The 22,264-nt window shown below is 38.0% G+C and overlaps 1 protein-coding gene across 3 annotated transcripts in view; it reads right to left on the bottom strand.

The window, feature by feature from the left end:
* si:ch211-51h4.2 overlaps window positions 1–22,264 on the bottom strand; it is a 122,871-nt gene that overhangs the window by 1,612 nt on the left and 98,995 nt on the right. For 2 of the 3 annotated variants that reach the window (XM_036554955.1, XM_036554972.1), the window contains one exon: window positions 3,427–4,344. In XM_036554955.1, the coding sequence (XP_036410848.1) occupies window positions 3,766–4,344 (579 nt within the window). In that variant the 3' untranslated portion in view covers window positions 3,427–3,765. Of the gene's footprint in view, window positions 1–1,733; window positions 1,804–2,017; window positions 2,121–3,426; window positions 4,345–22,264 lie in introns of those variants that run through there. The other variant, XM_036554964.1, reaches the window with a different exon arrangement.

The following is a 22,264-nucleotide window of genomic DNA, read 5'->3' as shown; positions in this document are numbered from 1 at the left end:
GGTAAATATAAATCTACCATTTAAAATGTATCTGGTGGAGGCAGGATTTGTACCACTTTGATACAAATGTTAATAGCCTACTAAAGATTTTGATAATATGAAGCATAAATGAGTTTTGATGACAGCATTGTTGGCAGTCCAAACAGGATGTGAAAGAAATCAATGGCACTCTTGCTGCACAGGGAAGGGGCTTTGTAAGTGACTCACAAGGATGAAGTGATGCCTGAAAAGAACATGGAAACTTGATGTGTTAGTTTCTCCTCAAGTGGCCTACAGCAGCGATAGGGTTAAACAGACCACAGCGGCAGTAATTTATTCCTTGCGAACGAAATGAAAACCACTGTTTTCAATGTACCCTGTACAGCTGGATCTTTGCATTGTGGTCATGTATGAGCTCATCTCACTTCAGCCTGGAGTTTGAAGAAGACAGTTCTACAGCATGCAGAAAGACCAGAGGAAGAAAAGGGGGCACCTTAAAGCCTCCGTTCAGGTTTAAGAGGTTTGGGGTGAATGAGTAATTGTACAGCCATTGTTCTAATACCATTACCTCTGTCCAGGGGCACCGTGGTTTGTGGTTTGTTTCTCCATTTTTGGCAAAATTATCAGGATAGCCTTTATATTTCATCCCTCTCTCTATTCATTGCATGGTTCAGTCTTGTGTAGGCATACTTTCCAGCAATGATTACAGAGCGCACTAGAATCTTTGCTTTCCAGTAGGTGCGCTTACGAGTACAACAGATGGTGAACTGTCAGTAGATTTGACATGTCGTCATCGAAAAAGGGGATATGAAAAGCGAAAAGTGAGGCAACAGAAAGCTAAGAAGGGCCGACAGTCATCCAGTTTTTTCCAAAGAAAGGTTTATTTATTTACAAAACTTCCTTTGGTGCCCATTAACATATAGCTACCTAGCCAACATTACTATTGTGGCCTACACACTGCCTGGATGTATTCTAGCTAACTAACAAGTGCAGTGTCAGTGTCATTTCACTTAATTATTCAGTACATTAACTTTATCGCCACTGAAAATGAGATGAGTGCAATTTTGATCCAAATATAATTAACATAATTTATAGCCAGCTAGTGCACACTCTTGCTATAGCTAGCTAACTAGCATACATGCTAACTAGCTTGTTCACTATTCAGGTATGCCCTCATCATGCACAGATTCTGCTTCAGGATTACGAACCCTTCCCACAACCCACCTCCCAGTTGAAGGAGAAGGAGGTGAGCAGTATTTTGTTGATAATGTATTTACAGCGCAATCCACGAAGCTAAAGGTCTTTGGGGTTAAGGCTCATATACACTGCTTTTGAATTCACATGTCTTTTTTCTAGAAAATAACACTAATGAGAGATGCCACTCATGTACCTCTGACCATCCATACATCAATGGTGAATGACAGTAGGCTAAGTATTAGGTAATTAACACTAGACTACACTAGAGCTACCAGTCTACAAATAATTAAACTTTGGGTCGTCAAATGGGTTTTCTAGGTTGGTGGGTGGTCTAGGTTTGGGGGGCCCAATATTATACTCTTTCATAGGGCCCAAAATTTCTAGCGGCGCCCCTGCCTCTGTCTATCATAGTGCAGTGTACAGCTGTACAGAATCCTAACATGCATATTTTTTAGTGAAGACGCTTTGTATCTCTTCAATAATAATGGTTCAGATTCAAGAGTCTGTCTTTTCAAGCTGTAGGTTTAAATTAATCTCCTGTGAGATAAAATACCAACCTTTGGATCGCAGGATGCTACAAGAAAAATGAGTCCAAATGCCAGGAGAGACATGAATCCATTGACTAATCTGGAAAGGAGAAGAATTGAACTATTTAACACTATTTAACATCAATTAAGACACATAAAGAGATCAACAGTTTTCCATTTATGAAAAATGTTTGTATTTCATCAGGGGAACCCAGGAATTTAATATGCCTGTTATATGCAACAAATTTAAACACAAATGCTTTCTTACCCGTTTCAATGAAATTATGTAGTAAAAAACCAAAAAAAAATCTTACCTTCTTGAGTTACACCTCTGAAGGAAGCGAGGCAAACTCTTCCCACTGTTTCTACACATGCCCTCGGCATTCCCATCCAAGAGGGCATTCACTAAACCATCAACTACAATAGGGAAAACAGTGCATTGATACCACCACAGGGTGGTTACATGATCCTGTAAACAACCTGCACCTGCCAATGTGAAATTCAATAGCCATGTTCTACTGTTAATTTGTGCAACTGTGACTATGATAGACGCTCTTATTTGGCAGAGAAATTCACTAAATGTACACACCTCTGGACTTCAATCAAGGAGTACTTCTTTTGCTAGACCGCCGCTGCAGTAATTTTGCAATAATAACACCGTGCCTGTATGAGTCATGGCCTTCATTATGTTATGTAATAAAGCATAACAGACATTTTGATCGCTGGAGACAATTTACAAAAAAACGAAAGGGAAACCTGATGGTCACCTGATGCTCTTGTTCATTTTTTTCGACAGTTTTATTGTCCAATGAAATATGTATTTAATTGCAGATGCTTTGAAAACTTCAAATGAATATTCCAACAAAGGCAAGCAAACATTAGCATATAAAAAAGATCTATGTGCTGTTTTTCTCTGGTGATTCCATTTTCAGCCCCTCTCTAGCTCCCATCAGAAAATGGGGCCTTTAATCATCTGTATTAACATCTGATCAACAATCAGATCAAAAATAAAACAAGCTCTCAGATGTCATTACAGCCACAGTGAAGCTAAGTCCATGGTTTATGCTCTTAAAATTGGATTGCAGACCATAGGATAAGAAAAATAAATGAACTCCCATATGCTAAAAACTGAAGTAGACCAGTGTATAATGCAATGGCGTGGACAGCTTCCGTCTGACTTAAAAAAAAGACAGAGAGGGACCAAGACACAGTATTTGGTTTGATGTTGAGCACTGTACACAAAGAAAGCCAGCCTCATCCATGAGCTGCACAATGGGGCAGTTTTCACAAGGGGAAACTGGGGCCAGGCTAGCTCTAGTGATGGATGACTCAGCAGTACGGTGAGATTAGCTTTAATGGGAGCGCTACGGTTGGCAGGGGGTAGCTCTCCTCATGCTGCCAGGACCAGCGCAGACCTGCCGATGTAGCTGTGAGCCGAGGTCGGACCGTACAAGCAATAATGTCCTACAGCAAGTGGATAACTCTCTGTACACCTCTTGGCCTACTAATATATTTTATATGGGTTAGATATTTCTCAGAATGAAGATAGATTTATCAAACTGATAATTTCCTAGCTCTCTCAAACAGTATTTAAACCTGTAAAAATGCAACAGACATTCAGGAATCCCTCTTGGCCTGGAAGTCCCTCACTGGAAAACCGCCTCTTTTCTCTTCCTACAATAAAGCCTCCAAATTGCATATATATTAGAATGAGGCCTGGGAGAAAAACAACACCTTTGGGGTGAATTCTTGTTAAGAAATTCAGTTCCAAAAATGGAAATCACCCAATTGCTGGCTAGCATCCCATTCTGTGGACACAGATCCGGCCACAATAAAGCAGTGTTTAATGTGGAGCGGCTGGGCCTTTCATTAGATAGACAAGTAATAAAAGAGTTGAGTGTGCCAGAGATCAGCAGTGTGGGTGCTTTTTGTAAATCCCTTTTAAATCGCACTGGAGAAGGGTCAAAAAATGCATTTGCCCAATGTGGCACATGTGAAACCAGTGCTGCACCCCAGAGTGATGAATCCTATATAACTTGGCTGAGGGGGTTCAGGGTCCAAGTTAACTGGCATGCATTTGATATTGGGCAAGAAATACTAACATCCCCTGAGTTTGACGCTGTATGATATGAGGGATAAGTTTCTTTGCATGTATAGAGGAGACAGATAATTTGTCAAAACTGTTAAAAGAAGGAAGAGAACAACATGAAGAAGAGGAATGCCTAAGATATTTAAGGAGACCAAAGTATGTAAGGGCCGCTGGCAGTGATGCACAGAAACAGAAACAGAGCTTTTGTTGGGAATTCATGTCACGTTTCTCATGTCCTGTATCCATACTGGCATAGCTGGATTTTCCACATGTTACCTCTGAACTGGATACGGTCTTCTGTATCAGAACACATGGTATGAACGCACACGTGAAAGCACGCTTAAAACAACGCAGAGGTTTGTTCGCCTTTTCACATTTTTCTTTCAGCCTACAGGAATGGGTGTTGTGACAGCAAGAGATGTTACGCAGGGACATACTTGTATGTTTCATTGCAGATCCCATCACCAGAAAAGACACTGTTATACTGATGGCAATAAAAATCTGTATCAATTTCACCACCCAGGAGAAGTGCCTGTGCTTCTGATTAATGATCTGTGAAAAGAGAGCAAAAGACAAACACCATGTCAAAACAGGGCTGTTTTCACTAAAACAGCCTTTCAAGTCATATATGGAGTCACACTGGCACATCCACACACACACATACACTGGCGTCAAGCTGTCCTCCAGCATTACTTTCTGGCAAATGTTCTTGGGGATACCTACAAAGTGGTGCTCAGCATGTTGGAACCATTTCACTCGCAGATGTTCAGAGCATGGAGATGAAATTGAGAGAAATGACAAAAAAATGAACCCACTTTGGTAACTGGCAAGTGATCTAATATCAGTTGGCTGGTAAGGGCAATTCCATTTTCTAATGAATTGATTTAGCAAGCTTATCCTCTGTGATAGAGAGGCAGAGGTTGTTTGTGTAAGTACAACCTAATAAGAGAACAAAACCAAACAAAAAATGACTATAGAAGCATACATTGAGCATACATAGGAATAGCATGGATATTGTCAAGATAAAATAGTTCATCTGAATAGGTTGTTATGGGAGGAAAGGCTGCACAAATGAAATGATTTACTTGAGAAACATGCTCTTTGATAATATGGGCAGCAGTGTGGTGTAGCTGTAAGGAGGATGGCTGATAGACCACTACAGTTGAACCCATTGATTCAGGAAGTATTTGCAGATCATGGGGTTTGAGCCTCTACATTGCAGCAATGGGAGAGTGATGCATCATGAACCCAATGATGCAGCCATTCTGTGTCCTAAACGGCTTATTGGCTCAGCAATTACAGCAAATCAATGTGCTCTCCTGTTGAGATCCAAGTGCTTCGGTTAACATCAGTCAACAATTGTACAGCACATGGAAGTTCCACCCAGTTTGTTGTGCAAAAGCCTCTCTCCCCCTTCACTACAAAATTGTAGTTGGTAAAGAGAAATTGTAGTTTGTTAAAGTACTCGTTGGTACTAGGACAGATTCTCTATCATTCCAGCATTATTTGCTGTGGATTCTAATTTTCACCTCTGTTAAGGTCAGCATAGTGCTCGGAGACATACAGGCAAAAAAAAAAGGGTAAAACGTTAACACCCTCGACCTCATTACGGATCTACTTCAGACAAACGGAGAGTTACAATTTTGCAAATCTGACCAGAGCTTTGCCCTTGCCATGATGAATGTGTCACTGTTTAAGCAGAAATGAGACAGCTATGTTGGAGGGCATGGTGATTTCACATGGATTGACGCTGTTTTCTTGTTTAGACCAGTGGTGTCATCTGCTGCTGCTTCTCACACATTCTTGTAAGTTGCAGTCTGGCTGTCTGGTCCCAGGCAAATCCCCCATTAAAATGCCAGCATTTATTACATGTGTTAGTATTTCATGCGCTCTAGCAAAACCCAATGGGAAATTGTCCAGGAAGCAAAACTACAGAGGCAATTCATCTCCAGAGAATGAAGGGACATCTCAAATGAGTGGAAAATAATTTATGTATCTGTACCTCAAGCACTGTACATCGAACTGGAAGAGAAACATTCATATACAGCCAAAAGGAGGCACAAACAATTGCATTGTAACTAGTAGGAAGTATTATAGGGACCATGTTGGCTTGTGTGACAGCTACGTGCATGTCTGAGTGATGCAATTAGTAATAATAATAATTTAGTAGTACAAGCCTATCTTGAATCTAATTAGCATGCAGAATAAATTCAAAGAACAGGCCCTTTTTCAGCATTGCATGATTAACTCCACGCTATTATGTGTCTGATTTCCTAAAAATACAACCTATACCGAGTTGCTTAAAATTAACAATATATTATGTTTTCACGAACGACTAAAATGTTCAAAACACAAGTGCTTGATGCATGAAACCATGTGCAATGTCCATTGATAGCCACTTGATGGCACTCAAGATCTTTTCTAAGAAAATTCCCTTGCGCCCTAACTGACTCCATAGTGCAAGCGCGGTACACATGACGAATGTGGTCTTGAGCATTGATTTTCACATACTGCTAATCAGATGACAAAGTGTTTCTTTTAAATTATTTAAACAATATGTAAATATGCATTTAAAATAGCATCTCAATTACCACATCAATCAACACTTTCCCCATAAGTCCATAAATGCTCTAATGGAAACATAAAATTTGATTCAAACGTCTTCTGACAATTAAATCTGATAAGAAAGAATTCAACTGTGACCCCTGGTACAAAATGAATAGCCTCACAGCCAAATGCTACAGAGCTATATGCACAAAGGAGTGGGTACTGGCACAGTATCTTGTTCTCCTGGTTTTGTTTTCATTATGTAGGAGCCCGAGGATGTTCTTTTGCACTGTGAAGTACATCCTCAGCACTGCAGCAAAATGACAGGAACACTGCAATCTGGAGCTTTAAAACATCTAACTGTTTAGACATGCTTCTCTTTTTTCCAGCGTGCCCTTGGGTAGTCAGAAGGATGCCTGGAAGAGCCAGCTCCTCCTCGAGCACACAGCCCCCCAGAGGTGAAGCTTTAAAGGCCACTCTTGACTTTCGGGGATCAGATCGTTATGGCATTTTGGAGTAAAACAAAAATTGTGTTTTGGCGATGAAGAACAAGGGTGATCTTTAAAAGCACTCCCACTCCTAGAGAGGTTGGACACGCATTCCTGAGGCTTCATCTACAAACATCAGGGGGTTCTTCTCTCATCAAACAATTATTAAAAAAACCAGAATCTTTCCTCCCCATCACTAGGAGTTATTACAGTGTGAGTGTCTCTAGTCTATCAGATCTTTAAGCAGTTTTGGTCAGATCAGCATTGCAACACTGCACTTGGGTATGTCACATACAGCACTGCAGGCACCTAAATGTAGGTGCAGTGTCTGACTGTAACTTTGAATTATGTATGGTGCATTTTGTACTGGCTTCCAAAATGTCAACTATTAATTAAAAACTTTAAAAAGACACTTAAACCCATCAGAACATTACAGAAAAATTTGTCAAGACATTTGCAAATAACACAAAGCCCGCTGAATATTGACCTTTTATCCACTTACTTTTCTGCATGCAGCCAAAAACAAAGCTATATTTTATTAAGTCACATGCTCTTGCATGCATGTTTTTAAGCCTGAACAATCCATTTGAGAAATCAGACATAGCTTATGCACTAAACACGTGAACATTTTCTGATTATAATTCTGCCTCTGTTGTCCACGCTAATGTGCAGTGTGTCCATCTGTATAAACAACTGCTAATTTGCAGATAAGTAGCTGTTACAAATAATTAGAGAACTGCAAAAATAATTGTAATTGTTACAAAAAATGCCACAGGTCAAAACCAACAAGGCCTTTATTATCTGAACACTGTTCTATTGAGTTCTGTTGAATTTTATGAGCTTTTGTTGCTTATTCATATATTATATATTAGTTGTGAAGGGCATATCTTTGAGAAGCCATGAAACAGTGACAGTTATTATAAAAAGGATCTGGGGAAAAACAGCAGGACACTTAAGCAGGAGAAAAAAAATGACTTTGTGTGGGTGTAAAGCAAAATGTATTGAAGCCAGTTCTGGGTCTCATTAAAATGTCCTGGATAATTTATAAACATTGGTTGCAGCTGGAAGCAGGTGTCCTGGGAACGAGAAGTAACCCACACTGAGGGATACTGCCCACAGAGGCCAAGGTTCTCTCTTAGCTTTACACAATGTGGCTGCTTGCAGACAGTGGTGGCAAATAATGCAGTGAACTCTATCTATACTGTATACTTGTCCACTGTGCTACAGTCCTCATTTCTTTAAATCTTGTGGTATGCTCAAAAAAAGCAAGCTGTCTGACTGTTGACTACAATTACAGTGAAGAAAAATGAAGAAAAAAAACTTTCTAACAGTGGTTTAGTTTGCTTTCAAAATACCTCTGATATGAATTGTTTTAAGGTAATCCATTAGCATGTGCATCTTTAGGACTTATGTCATTACATGTCATATTATTAATTTATTAGAGTGTCACTATCATGTGACTTAAAAATGAATCCAGCATAATATTGCAACTGAGAAGTTGTCAATGTTAACACAACAGTGCTAGGGTAACTAGGTAGATGAGAAGTGAACAATAGCTATCTAAAATTAATACTGTGTTGAAAAAAGATCAGAATTTTATAGAAGTTCCTGCTTAATGACAAAAAGGTTTTATCTTTTTTGGATGTTTAATGATACAGAATACAAAATATACTGGGCTCGGTATAGTCACTGCAAATGGTTTAGTTTGTCTTCTATTAATAGAATACAGAGCAATCACATTACTTTGCTATCTTTAAATTCCATTTGGTAAAGCTAATGCAAGCAACAGAATTCTCTACAATACAAGTGAACAGCGAATTTCAGTATCAGCAATATTTTTTATTTTATCTATTCTTTAAACTCTTATTTGACCATGCAAATTCTTATTTACAATGACATCAGTAACAACTTAAAATGACATCAACTGTAAGAAATAATGACCCGTAGAACACTAACTAGAAATAAACAAATTTGAAGGCATGATGGGACTGTTTCAATTACCATAGAAAACTAGTAGGATTGGAGATGCTGTCAGGTAATTACAACATAGTACAGTACACACACGCAGCCCCACCACCTACCAATATCTTTTTACTATGTTACTATGTTAATAAAGATTAGCTTGCTAACATTTTCAGAGGATAACACTTCAGTGGTGCTATTTTTCTGAGAAAGTGTACAAAGTGTACGAGCAGCAATTAATGACAGGACATCACAAGGATGAAATAAATTGAATGAACTGTGAACTGAGCTGCACTAAAAACGTTAGTGTGTTTGTAAGTCAAGCAAAAACAGTGAGAAAACAAACCAGTCCCTTCCCAGCACATGATGTGTGACTCCAATGACACAGGCAGAGTATTCGTGAAAAGTGGCAAAAGCTGACTCCTCAAGTACAAAGGGAATGTAGTGGAGTGCCAAAAGCCTACAGAGAGAAGAATGAACGCCTCACTGCTCCTAAATTAGATCACAAATTTTCTGGCTCATGGCAGTGTCTCAATGCTCACCCCAAAGGCAAAGTCCTGTACAGATTACTATTTTAATATCTTGCCTTCATTCTGACCATACTGAAAAATCTACAGGAACCCAAACACACATTTAAGAAAAACAAAAATGAAACAGAACTCAAGTAATACTTGAAGTTAAAACAGACCCATAAAAACCCTGATGCTTTTTCAGGATAGGGACTGAGTTTGGACCACATCTCAATCTGGGAAATGGATTTTATTGGTCAAAACAGTAAAAGCATTACAGAGAGGCCTCAGTGGATTGCAATTTTAATGCCCATTTTAGAGGTTTCAAAATTCAAAAATCTACAATGAGCAAATTTTAACAAATGAGTTCAGAGAAAAGAAACATTATATGAGGCAGCATGATGTTATCACATATGAAAGTGAATCTGTAAAATTCAAAAGCCAGTGTGGGACCTCACAAAAGTTGTGATTGCTTTTCATCTCAAAGGAAATGCTTTGAATGGAGAATTTTCTGTAAACGATATAGGCTTTCAGACCCTCAGACCATTATATAGAATGCACATAAAATTGTCTAAAATCATTTTCGAATAAACACATACATTTCAGTAATTTTAATAGTATTCAAATGTTAGAACCTGAGCTTGTTTGCATAAATAATAAGCAGAATAACTTCACAAAAAAAAATCACAATTTACATATATATGCTTTCCTTTTAACAGTGTTCTTAAGTTACTGGCAAATTGCTTTTTATTTTAATACCCAGACATTCACACAAGCACACACTTGGGATGTTTCCAGAAATTAACATTCAGAAGCATCTGAATGCTACCCTTGAGATGAGACTGAAATTATATCCAAGACACATCAGTTTGAAAATGTCAGTTTAATGTGCACTGTTGTGCCATGTAAACCACTGGCATAGATCTGATTACAAACTCAACCATAACCCTTCACAAGAGGGAAAATAGACCAGCAAAAGATCTGACGTTTCTGATGTATTAAATGATTATACCCTTAAAAATAATATCTTTAAATATATAACCATACAAAAATTACAAATGAATGCTAATACTACATTACAGCTGGTCCCATCAAATTCTGTTGATTTCTGTTGATTCTGTTGTGGATCACTGGTGTTACTGCTGTTGAGCGGCTTCTGGGCTGCTTCCACCTTAAAGACTGCGTTACTGTATGGTCAGCATCTCCTAGATATCTCCTTTTATGCCCACGGTCTCGCACATGCTTGAGATTGATGCCTTTTATCATTATCATACCATTCTGGCATATGTCAAACTGATGAACATGCCAGTTATGCTTCCCCAGAACTAAGCCTGATATCCATAACTCTTTCCAGTCAAGCATCTATCTCAGGTGTAAAATGATAGAAAGAAGATAAAAAACAGGGAGTATGAGGACCTGAATGGCCTCTTCTATTCCAATTACTGTGCCATGTTCAAAGTATCAATCGTGGGCCTGTAGAATGGGCCTTTGCATTTAATGTCTTTGATCTCCCTGAGGGCAAAGGCCCAAGGTTGCTACAATGGATAATGCAGGCCCTCTGCGATTAATCGCATCGAAAGTAAAATGGAGAGCTCAAACCTTATCAATCTCACACACCCCAACGTAGCAGTTTCTTAAGAAGTCAAGGAGTTACAGACCTTTTTAAGCCTGTCGCACAGCTACCAGAAAAAAAGTCAGTTCAGTTTTATGTGATAGAGGAATTCTTCACTCTTTCTTTCTGACTGATCCCCTCAAGGGCTGTATAGAATACACCACTTTCCTCATCAGACTGAGATAACCTTTTGATTAAGAAAATATGAGTATACTGCCAGTCTACTTTCTTCATGAGATTATTCACCCAGTATTTTTTTTACTTTGTGTTCTGAAGCATAGATCACTTTTGATATTTTTACTCTCCAAAACTTGAGAGCGAGAGAGCAATAACCATGTGATGAAAAGGTACATGGTGCCCAATGAGTAACGAGTGGGTACTACATTAACACATAGTAGTGTTGATAACTTTATCTTTCTTTTTTCTGAAAATATTCCCTTTAGGTAAGTAGCGACCAAACTGAATGGGAGCCATATACAAAGTAGTCCTCTAATTATTTTGGAATTCAGTATAGTGTAGTGTGGTAACTAACAGGGTTGGGACGGTTACTTTTAATATTTATTCCACTACAGATTACAGAATACTTGCCCTAAAATGTAATTTGTAACATATTCTGTTAGATCACAAGGTGCGTAACTTTTAAAATTTTTAAAAGTATGTAAGTAAAACTGTGAATGTGAATCCGAAGAACGTTCTTAACGGTTTTTTAAAGAATGTTCATCCGACTAAGGTTCTGAACGGTTATTTTTAGAATGTTCACTTAGCATTTCAGCGCAGTTTCTTCAGAATTGTAAATGTTAATTCAAAAACCGCACATTACACGAAAACAGCAACAACAGAGTTAGAAAAGGCACAAGCCATCCTAAATACACTGTGAGTGAGATAGGAGTAGCTTAACAATTTAATGCAATAGTGCAAAATTGCTGGAGTAAACACAGTTTTGAACATGTGAAATTTCACTTGTTTTGTCACTGTATCTACTCCTTAGCTAGTTAGCTTTAATACTATACCTACTAGCCTATAGCTAGCTGAATAGCTAATCCAGTGCAGCCAAACTATGTAAGATAGCTAGCTAGTGATCAATATTAGCTTAAATAATGAAAAGGAGAACTTGCTTCAAGATGCTTCCTCAGGCTAGAGGTCGACTCTTTTGAAGCGGATACTAGTATGGTTGCTGGCAAACACAACTTGCATTGTACTGTTATGTTGCGACCTTTGCCAAATTTCAAAGTAAAATGATCCCAGTATTTCCATGACATAAACGCGTTGCGCTGGTTGCTTTCTGTCTCACTCTCCATTCTACTGTTTTGTGAGTCAGGCAGGCTGTGTGCTTTTTTCTTCTTCTTTTTTTTCATGAGGGGCATATGGGAGATACACCCGGGAGTTGCCTATCATTGCATAGATTTTCCAACTGAATAAACATGAAATAAATAAATGAAATTAAATGCAAAAAAATCCAATGTAATCCCTTCAGTAATCTAAATATTTTTAAAATGTAACTGTAATTTGATTACCATCAATTTAAATGGTAACTGTAACGGAATACAGTTACTCATATACTATATTTTGTATTTTAAATATGTAACGCCGTTACATGTATTCCATTACTCCCCAACCCTGGTAACTAACAACTAAGGACATATCTACATTACATAGGCACACTAAATGATAGAAATAGAAATCAAATCAGAACCACACCGAAACAACATATATACACACTGTATACATATTTTTCATGTGACTGCTTGCATTTGCCATTCAGATTTGTAGTTTGGGAAACTGGAGTTGCCATTTTTGTGGTTTGCCTTCAGAAGAGGATCCTTCCTTGCGTACCATCAATGAACGCTGATTCATGTATGCAAATCGAATGGTACTTATTGACACTATATCTTGAAGACAAGTTGGTTTGGAGATTTCCAACTGTTGCTTTTGTGTTTATGGTCACCTTTTGGATCACCTGTGTCACAATCTGTGGTGGCAAGATAAACTTGTGACCGCATCCTCACCTAGTTGCCACAACCAATGCTGGTGATTCTAAATAATAGTGGACACTCCAGTGTAAAATGGTAGATTCAGCTTTTTAAAAAATTCTTATATTGCTATCTCCCTACTTGTCATGGCCTTGCAGTTATGAAAGAGCTCTCTGACCTTAACCAAGACGATGCATGCACTAATTTCATTCCCTAGGGGAACAGGGAACCTTTGTAAGCGTCTATGAAGCTCCAGAATCTTCCAGTGAACTTGCAAAAGCTGTATGTTGATTTAGGTTTGTTTTGTCATGAATATTACATGAAAGATTACTTCAGGGTGTCCAGGAATGTGATTCATTATTTATGAATAATATGACTTTGCTCAGTGCAATGCAATTAAGATTAAAGTATAATATATGAGTGAAAATTGATCCAATTCATACATTTTTTCTGTTATGCCAAGTGGTTTTGTTCCTAATTAATGGGGAGTAAGAATAGATGTAGATACCAATGGTACATTACATTTAAGTAGACTTATTTATCTAGGTAAGGTATATCTACAACCACAACCTGTGATGATGAAAATATCATTAGCTCGGTGTGGTCTGGTGCTATACTATATAATCGGTATGGAATGTCTGTTTTCACAGTCAACCCCCATGGAATACAACCCTTAAATTAAACTCATTCTTTGCTGTGGCATTGTCAGACTGTGAAATTTCAGTGTACATTGTTCCCCTTTAATCCCAATGAAGACGAATTACTGCAGATGAGGTATGCCATAATTCCATGAGACTGGATTTAGATACAATTAATTTCTTTCTATGGAGAGAACTGAGCAGCCAATGAGACTAAATTAAGAAAGCCTGATTGTCTTTTTTTTTTTTTTTGGTCCAATCAACATATGTTTTTTCTTTAATGCTTTCAGAGGGAAACTCACTACAAACAGGAATTAACTGTCAACACAGCTATACACATAGCTATGCTGTAATATTTTATAACCAGTATTATTCATAAAATCAGCATTTATACAGAGGGGAACTTAGTCATAAAACAGAAAACCAATTAATTAATTAAACACAAACATATGACTCATAAATATGCAATTTGAGACTAAAATGTCAGTGCTGTAAGATTCAAGTACTTTCAAATGGTACCTTTCTCCTCCAAAGTCCCAAGGAACACCTGAGTGAACACTGTTGTGAAAGAGAACCTTCACCACCTCTTCCTTGGACTAAATGCTAATTGTAAATTGCCAATTGTGTGTCAATCATTTGTAATTATGTGCACATGTTGGCAATTTGCTTGGGGAGCCAGCCAATTAGGTAACAAGTCACACCTGACTAATTGAAAGGTGATTAAATACAGGTGTGGCTGGGGAGCAGGAAAAGGCTCACTTTGTCCCTGCTTTGGACTTGTACAGGATGGTTTCTTTGTTTGGATTTCAAAATAAACTTGGTTTTTAACCTTTTGTTTTTGGCTCATGTATTAGAGAAGTGGTGGCTAGCTTCTCTACAAATGTAAAGACACACAAATCAACATACTTTTATGAACTACTCCTGTTGGGTTCTCTATGGCCACCATGTTTTAAGTGCATTTCTCTTTCAAAAGTCTGTGGCAGTAAGCAAAATACTTTTGGTCCCAAAGGGATCAATTACAAACTTGTGACTAGTTATATTGTTCTTCATTTATGACAAATATCCCCTTAGATGAGATTGCTGCATGATCATGATAACATACTTGAGACCTCCTGTTTTTAAATTCTAATGTGACAACAAAGTAAACACACAACCTGTCTTCTACCTTTTTTTATTGGTGTGTTTTGATCTGAAACACTGCCAGGGTAGTGGATATTAATAGACACATTTAAGTCAGAGAGAATTGTACAATGAAAAAGTGAGAACCACACAGACAGACAGTTTGGTGGTTAATTCACTCCTCATTATTCTATGCCCAGATCTCATGAGGATTGTATTGCGAAAAAGTAAGATGCAGCTTGTGACAGAGTGACAGCAACACTGATCTCTGCATAAAGACAAAGCGTGCATTTCCTTGACTGCCAGGATAGCCTTTTCACTGGCATGTAAGCTGGAGTGAAGCGTGACCTGTTGAGCCACGTGGCAGGAATGAACTCATGCACCAAGGCCACGGGTTCCCTGCTCTTCCCTGCTATGTGCAGGTTAGGCTGGCATATGGCTGTGAGCTCTACAATGCCATAAAAAGCTCAGTTTTTTACAAACTGTTTCTGAACTGTTTTGAACGCCAATGGTAGAATCTGAAATCTATTTTCTAATGCAGTTTATTCAGAACCAGAAACTGTTTTCTGATCAAATTGGTCTTTTGTTTTGAGAAAATGTATGACATACATATTTCATTTGTTTTTGTGAGTATATTGATTATCAAAATCACAAGATTGAGTGGTTCAAATTGATTGATTGATGGGCAAATATGGTCCGGATTCAAAACAACCATATTGGTAGCTTGCCCTTAACTTTCAATAATTACCAAGTGATCTTTTTGTTATTGACATGTTTTAGATATGTTCAGAGACCACCACATTGTATACTGCAATGTGCTTTGGGCCAATTATCAAAGTCAAGTGTGGTGCACAAGTTATGAAAGCCTTGTTTTATGCTTGCGGTACACGGACATAAAAAAGTAGAGAGAACTACACTAGCTACAGACGCTACTCCACACTCAACACTCTATTCCTATTCCTCTATTCCTATGGCCCTATTCCATGCCATGTCATTTTGCTTTGAAAAAGGAAAGTGAGATGTTCTTAACTATAGTTGCTGTGAAGCATGCAATAAAAACATTTCTACTTGTGACTGTTGGCACAGGTCTCCACAGTGCAACTCTCATGTGAAGACTTTCTAGTTTTCCAGCTCTGCTATACTGACTACCTTTTGGTAATTAACATTTAAATACTGGGTATATCTAACCAAGCTAAATACAGAGCACAAGTGCACAGCCAAAATTCTGTGAATTGGAAAGAGACTGTGAACATTATAAATTCATCTTTAACTGCATGCCACACAGACGACAAGTGACTGGAGCTTACAGCCTATCACAGTGCATCAGCCTAATGGCTATCCTTCATGGTCACTTTCACTGAAATTATTTCAGAATTTCACTATTTGGTGCACCACTTACCAGTAACTAGGTAATATCAGCAATTACACGAAATCTGCAGAACACAGTTGCTATACACCACTGATCTCCCATCTGTGGAATTATGGTACCACAGCAGGCGCTACAATAACTGAGTGCATTAACCACTATATCCATGTGAAAATGTTTATTTTCCCATAAAGAAGAGCTTTGCAGGACACCCCCCCCCCCATGCATAATAGAGAGCAAGCAATTTTCAAATAATACTTTTTATAACTCAGGAGCTATTTTGGCATCATTTGAATTGGATAGCACTACACAAAATGTATTTCAAACTGCTCAAAGTTTGACAAGGGAAAGTTAACTTCTCAAGTGTCTAAATGCTGCCAAACAATCACAATTCTGAAATGGAGGAATCTGATAGAACAGCTGGCAATCTGGACAACTGAAAGTCCCCAGCATGATCCTTTCTATGCACGTTAGCATATTTCAAACATGTTACTACTCATTTTAATCACTGAGGTACATCCTATGTTATTCCCCAACTAAAACTGACATTGTTTCCATGGAAACCAACACAAGCACAGCAAGACACAAACAAAACAAAAAGGGCCTCCAAGGACAAACAAATCTCTCCAGCAACCCTAGAATCCCATTACACAGGTAATGTGCTGAAAGTATGATACAACAAGGTGGATAAAGGCAGCAGGAAAACCTTAAGGTGTAAGAACATATAGAACCGATAAGAACTCAAACCCTGCAGTAGTTTGTCTGATGTGCATGGGGGAATATGCTCAGTTAAAAATGTCTTATACAGGTTCTGTTCTTTGTGTGTCAGTAAGAATCTCTTTACATTTTTGAAGCATGCTTTCAGGGATTTGACGCAAAACTGCAAACAGTGACTTGTATAGCATATGGACAAAATACTAAGGCTGTGTATTCCACAAGTTTGGAAAATTCTGCACTGCTGGTACAAGGAAATAGCTTTTTTTAACCTTAAAGCAATTGTCACCTTAAAGCAATTGTCATCTGAATTTCTACTTTTAAAGCAGGCTGTTTATTTACTGAAATAAATCATGTAGAGTTCATACTAGGCTGAAGCCTACAAAAATCATCTGAACGATAAAACATCTAATCACATTCTGATAGTCTCATGTGAGGTTAATGGCTGGTCTTGAAACCATCATCACATTTGACATTGGTGACTTTAAGAAGGGCCTGCAAAATTGAGGTGCATCCTTTAGAGTGACCCCAACCACTGAAGGCTCTGAGCCAGAGGGCAGAGCTGGGACTACACGTGGATGACCTACAATCATGACTTTTCCTGGTGTAATTTGCTGACTCACACAGCTGATGCACAGTGCAAGGTTGCAGTGGCGGTAATATGCCTCTGTATGAGGAGAACCAAAGCACAGCTCATGAGAGTGGATGACTTCAAAGTTAGCTTAGAACCACTTTCAACTTTGAAAGAGTAGAAAAAGCCCTTTGATTACCACCAAAAAAAAAAACGGTCATATAAAAGATGTCAGGGACTTGAGGATTTGTGGGCTTTACTGGACATGTTTACTAATGAACTTGTCGAGGAAAGGCGCAGACTACAGCAAATGACCTTCAAGCAGATGGCAGGAGAGCCCTCATTTAAATTAGACTATGCATAGTATATGGCTTAGCACTAAGTTGGTTATTTCAGGCCAATGCTTTACAATAAACTTTATTACTTATGCATGCATGGCATGTCTTTTTTTTCTGGAACACAAAATTGGCAGCTTGTCTTAATTATGATTCTCTGCCACCTAATGTACACTTTGGTGAATGGGAGCCTTTAGCTGCATTGGCACAAACACAAAGTAAAGCAAATAATCTGAAATGAGCTGCATGGAATACAGAGAGCTCAGAGGCAGGAAAGCCGCACGTTTGCCAGTGTATGTCTTCGTCATTGTAGGCTGTCTGCTGCAGAGGCCAGGTTCCAAGCTGTGTTACAGTGGAAAGCCTTAAGATGACTACATTTTTCTCGGCAGGGGCAGCTGCCTCCGTATGGAAGGAACATTGCAAATGACAGGACACCCGTAATTAAAGAGACGGACCGTGCTGAGGTATGGATTCGCCCTTCAGAAATCCAGCGCTTCAGAAAACAGCACTTGCCAGTGTGATCTGACATCACTTTCCTCTCGGAAAACAGGCAGAATCAAAGCATGCAATGATTTTGCTTACAAACAATCTAGCGGGAGTTTTCTCTTGACATTTAACTGCACTATTCAGCCTTATTAAAAATGACCTTCACACTGTTTCCACTTTCAGTTTCATTTTGTAATAGACAGTCTGAAAATCTATTCTATCCCAAAGCAAAAAAAAAAAAAAAAACTTTGGAAGTCAATGCCTTGTCCTTCTCTTATGGTATAAACTCATGGTTGAAAATGTGACACATGAAATGCTAACCTTGCATTTTATAGCCATTAATCAAGTGGGCTCAAAATCTACACTGAATGAAAGCACCTTGCTTGGCTTTCTGGTTGGGTCTGTGCAAGATTTCCATCTTTATTTATGTGGTTAGCTTCACCAGCCTGAATCACACAGACGTTTGACATTTCCTTTTTTGCTGCAGAGTAATTCTTCTGTTCCCATCAATATTAGTACTGATTTTTCTCCCTGTCCATAGCCATACTTTTCTGCTTTTTCCTGTTTGCTCAAAGGTATCATTTTATTCTAGAATGCTTAAACATGGTTCAAACTTGCTTCAAAGATTTTTATTAGCTTAGCTGACTTAGAATTTTCATGGCAGGTCTATGTTCACACTTTACTCCGGAAACAACACAAGAATGAACAATTACATGAAGGGATATCAAAATTTATGCTTCATTTTTCCCCTAATACCCCTTTCCTAACATCCCCACTATCTGATAATATGTCTGGAAGCTTCTCTCAACCACACTTAGATGACTAAATTTATTTTTTTTCTCTCTCAGCTTTATACCTCAGTATTTCCCACAGCAAAACAGACAGGCTGGCCATATTTGATTGGGGAGATCACTCTGCAGCAGGATAGTTATTCCTGCTAATATTTGTGCTCCTGTTTAAGCACCGAAAGTGATTTTGAAAGACACACAAACAGTCAGCCAGACAAACACAAGCACTTAACTGCAACATCTTTGTGTGGATGTGACAGGTTGAAGAGAAGCAAATATGTATCAGGTATTGTCACTTCAAAATTTGGTTAAGGCATCGTCAAATCATCGTGACTTCATTGATAAAACAAAACTAATAAACTATTTCAGTGTGGAAAGTACAAGCATGAAATAAACAGATACTACCCCCTTATTTTCAAATAAAGTAGCTATATTGGAGCAACATTTCACTGCTGGGTTATTAATATCCTACTTAGGCCTACACAGAAAAAAATGCCTTGAAGCACAAGACAAAGGAAGCTTCATTACATTACAGAAATGGTGTTGTCTATTGTAATAATTATACTATCAATATAGGTACTTGGTTTGCTAGCATGGCAATCAAAATTAGGGAAGACAATCCTCATACTAATATTTGGACAAAACATTCTAATTAAATTTTCAAATACCAACAAGTGCACGACCATTTCAAATGCAAAACGCTCATGTTAACTGTGCAAATAATGAAAGTCATCTGTAAAGATGTTAGTGTATACATAATTCTCTTCATATTCCAACATATAAATGCATGGAGACAGAATGGAAAGAGGCTGAAATGAAAATGTTGGATGATGTCCTTGACATATGCCTATTAATTATTACTCTTATTACGCTCCTACTAAACCTACCTGGGATGCCAGAAAGGGACAATTACTAATTACTAGTTAGGGACAATTAATAGTTCAAAATGTCTAATATCGAATATGAACAGAAAATCAATAGGAAATAATAAGGATGAAATCATGTGGCTGATTTTACACAAGCATGTGTAACTGATTTTGTATCTCTCACAGTAACACGAAAAATCATTGTTCATTCCTAGCAAGAGTTTTATTACTGTTTCAGTCATTTCCTTAATTTAATCCTTTCTCTTTTTAGGACATTTATTATTAATAATAATAATAATAATAATAATAATAATAATAATGGCAGAATGAGTTACCAACAACCATCAGAACTCTCATCCTCTTGTGAGGGTTACTAAGAATACTTCTGTTCAGTCTTTATCTTTTTTTCCCACTGAGACTCTGGCAGCCTTAACCTGAAGTGCTTAACCTCACTCTGAAGCTGATTCACTGGACATTGGCTTTGGAAACATTTTTCAGATCATTATTATGCTCTAATGTGCATGTCAGCATGCTGCTTTTAAGGATGATTGTCAGGCAATATGTGCATAAACTTTTATTACTGCATGCTTATATTAAAGCACTTTTTCAGCTCCATGGTCAACCCACCATTGGTTGTTCTGTATCTATGTTCTTGCTCCAGTGATATTCACATTTGGTCCTTGGCATGATCACCTTGCATATCCTCTGGGTAACAGCAACTCAAATAAATGAATAAATAAACAAATGGCAGCTGTAGTACAAAAGCACCAACATGTATTAAAGTAATATGAACAAAGATGGAGAAAAGAAAATATGTCTTAAGATAACTCCAAATAAGAAAAAAACTTCAACAATGAAAGTAATCAATACAGACTTTTTTCATTTATTTTTCCTCCACTGAAATACAAGTAAACATGAACTCCCATTGCGATCTGGTTTAGCGAAGCAGAATATTCATCATTGCCACATGTCTTCATTCCCAGTGAATTTCTGTCTGTGTAATATTAACACACATTTCATACAGCTAGCATACAGTGTAATGTAGCCCAAGTGCAGTGGAACATATGGAAACTGATGTGATTGAGTTAGGAAAATATGTTCCAAATGAGAATCAGGCATATATATTATACAGCTGCAATGAACTGTAATGATCATTTACATTACTATTCATTTATTCCAAGTTAGGGAATGAGAAATGAATCAATCAAGTGAAACAGAAATTAGGTAAAAACAGAAAGAATCAAAGTCTTGAGTTACAGCTGGATAGGAAGGGCTGTTTAACAGTGAGAAATACAAAGCTTCTCAAACCTACTTTAGATCAAACATAGCAAGGACCAAAATCTGGGTAAAAAAAAAAGACAAAAATGAGAGCAATGTAGTTTACATCCAAAGTTGTACTCAAAAGAAGACATAATGCTAAAAACACAACTATCAACTGGTACAATAACTTTGTAGGTGAAACAAATGCAATAATAAAATGGGTTTACTTTCATATCTATGAAGAGGACACTTAATCTGTATTTAGTCTGTGTCACCGGTTAAGTCAGTGCGCTGTTTGCTTTCCAGCAAATCGGATTGGGTGAGTTGTTTTTATCTGAACATATGACAAAGTATAATATCCCCCTGTCCCTGATTGTAAAAATACAGTTGTTATGCTTCAATGACATCATTGACACTGAATTCATGTCACTGCCGCAGGGCTCCACGTCACAACAGTTGAAGCCCTGTTGCCATGAATCCAGAGCAGAGAGCTCCATTTTAATTATCTCAATGAATGCAAGGACACATTCGAGCCAGGAGATTGAACGTGGGGGCTGCCAATGTAGTGCTGTCTGTCTCTTGGCTGCTGGATCGTAACTGGGTAGGAGTGTCTGAATTGTGTAGAGGGATTTTGACAGTGTTGAGGAAACCTGTTCCCAGAAATGTAACACATCTGGACACTCCTAAAACATATGAATTAATGGACACATTGCACCCTGTGGGCAGATCAAACAAAGAGGAGTGCCTTTTATGTTGTTTTTGAGTCACATATGTTCTGTGCAGGAATTTAAAATTAACTGATGTTTAGGATTACAGCTAATATCATCCCAAAATGTGTCCCAGCATATCTCCTCTTCTGAAGTGCTCAGATCTCTATACCATACAGTCTGCTATAGGCTTATAGGAGGCTCCCAGAAGAGTAAGAAATGGACACAAGACTCACCATTAAAATCCATAAGTTTATGTAGTGGATGAATGGGTGATGAGTTTGCCATCTTAATTTGCTAGCTATCATGAGGTTTGTTGAAATTCATAGTTGTATAATAACAGTAACCAAATGTAAAGCATTGTTCCATGAATAAATTAGAGCTGATGTGCATCTATTCATATTAAGGTTCTCAACATATATTTTCAGGTAGTTAGACAAGTGGTCTTGAAACACCTGGAATTATAATAGAGCAGTGGCAGAATAGATAGGAATGTCTCTGCATAGCCCCTCTCTCTTTTGGTCAGTTCCAGCC

The sequence above is a fragment of the Megalops cyprinoides genome, chromosome 2 (assembly GCF_013368585.1).
Source record: "Megalops cyprinoides isolate fMegCyp1 chromosome 2, fMegCyp1.pri, whole genome shotgun sequence".
NCBI lineage: Eukaryota > Metazoa > Chordata > Actinopteri > Elopiformes > Megalopidae > Megalops > Megalops cyprinoides.
This window is presented reverse-complemented; position numbering and strand designations above follow the sequence as displayed.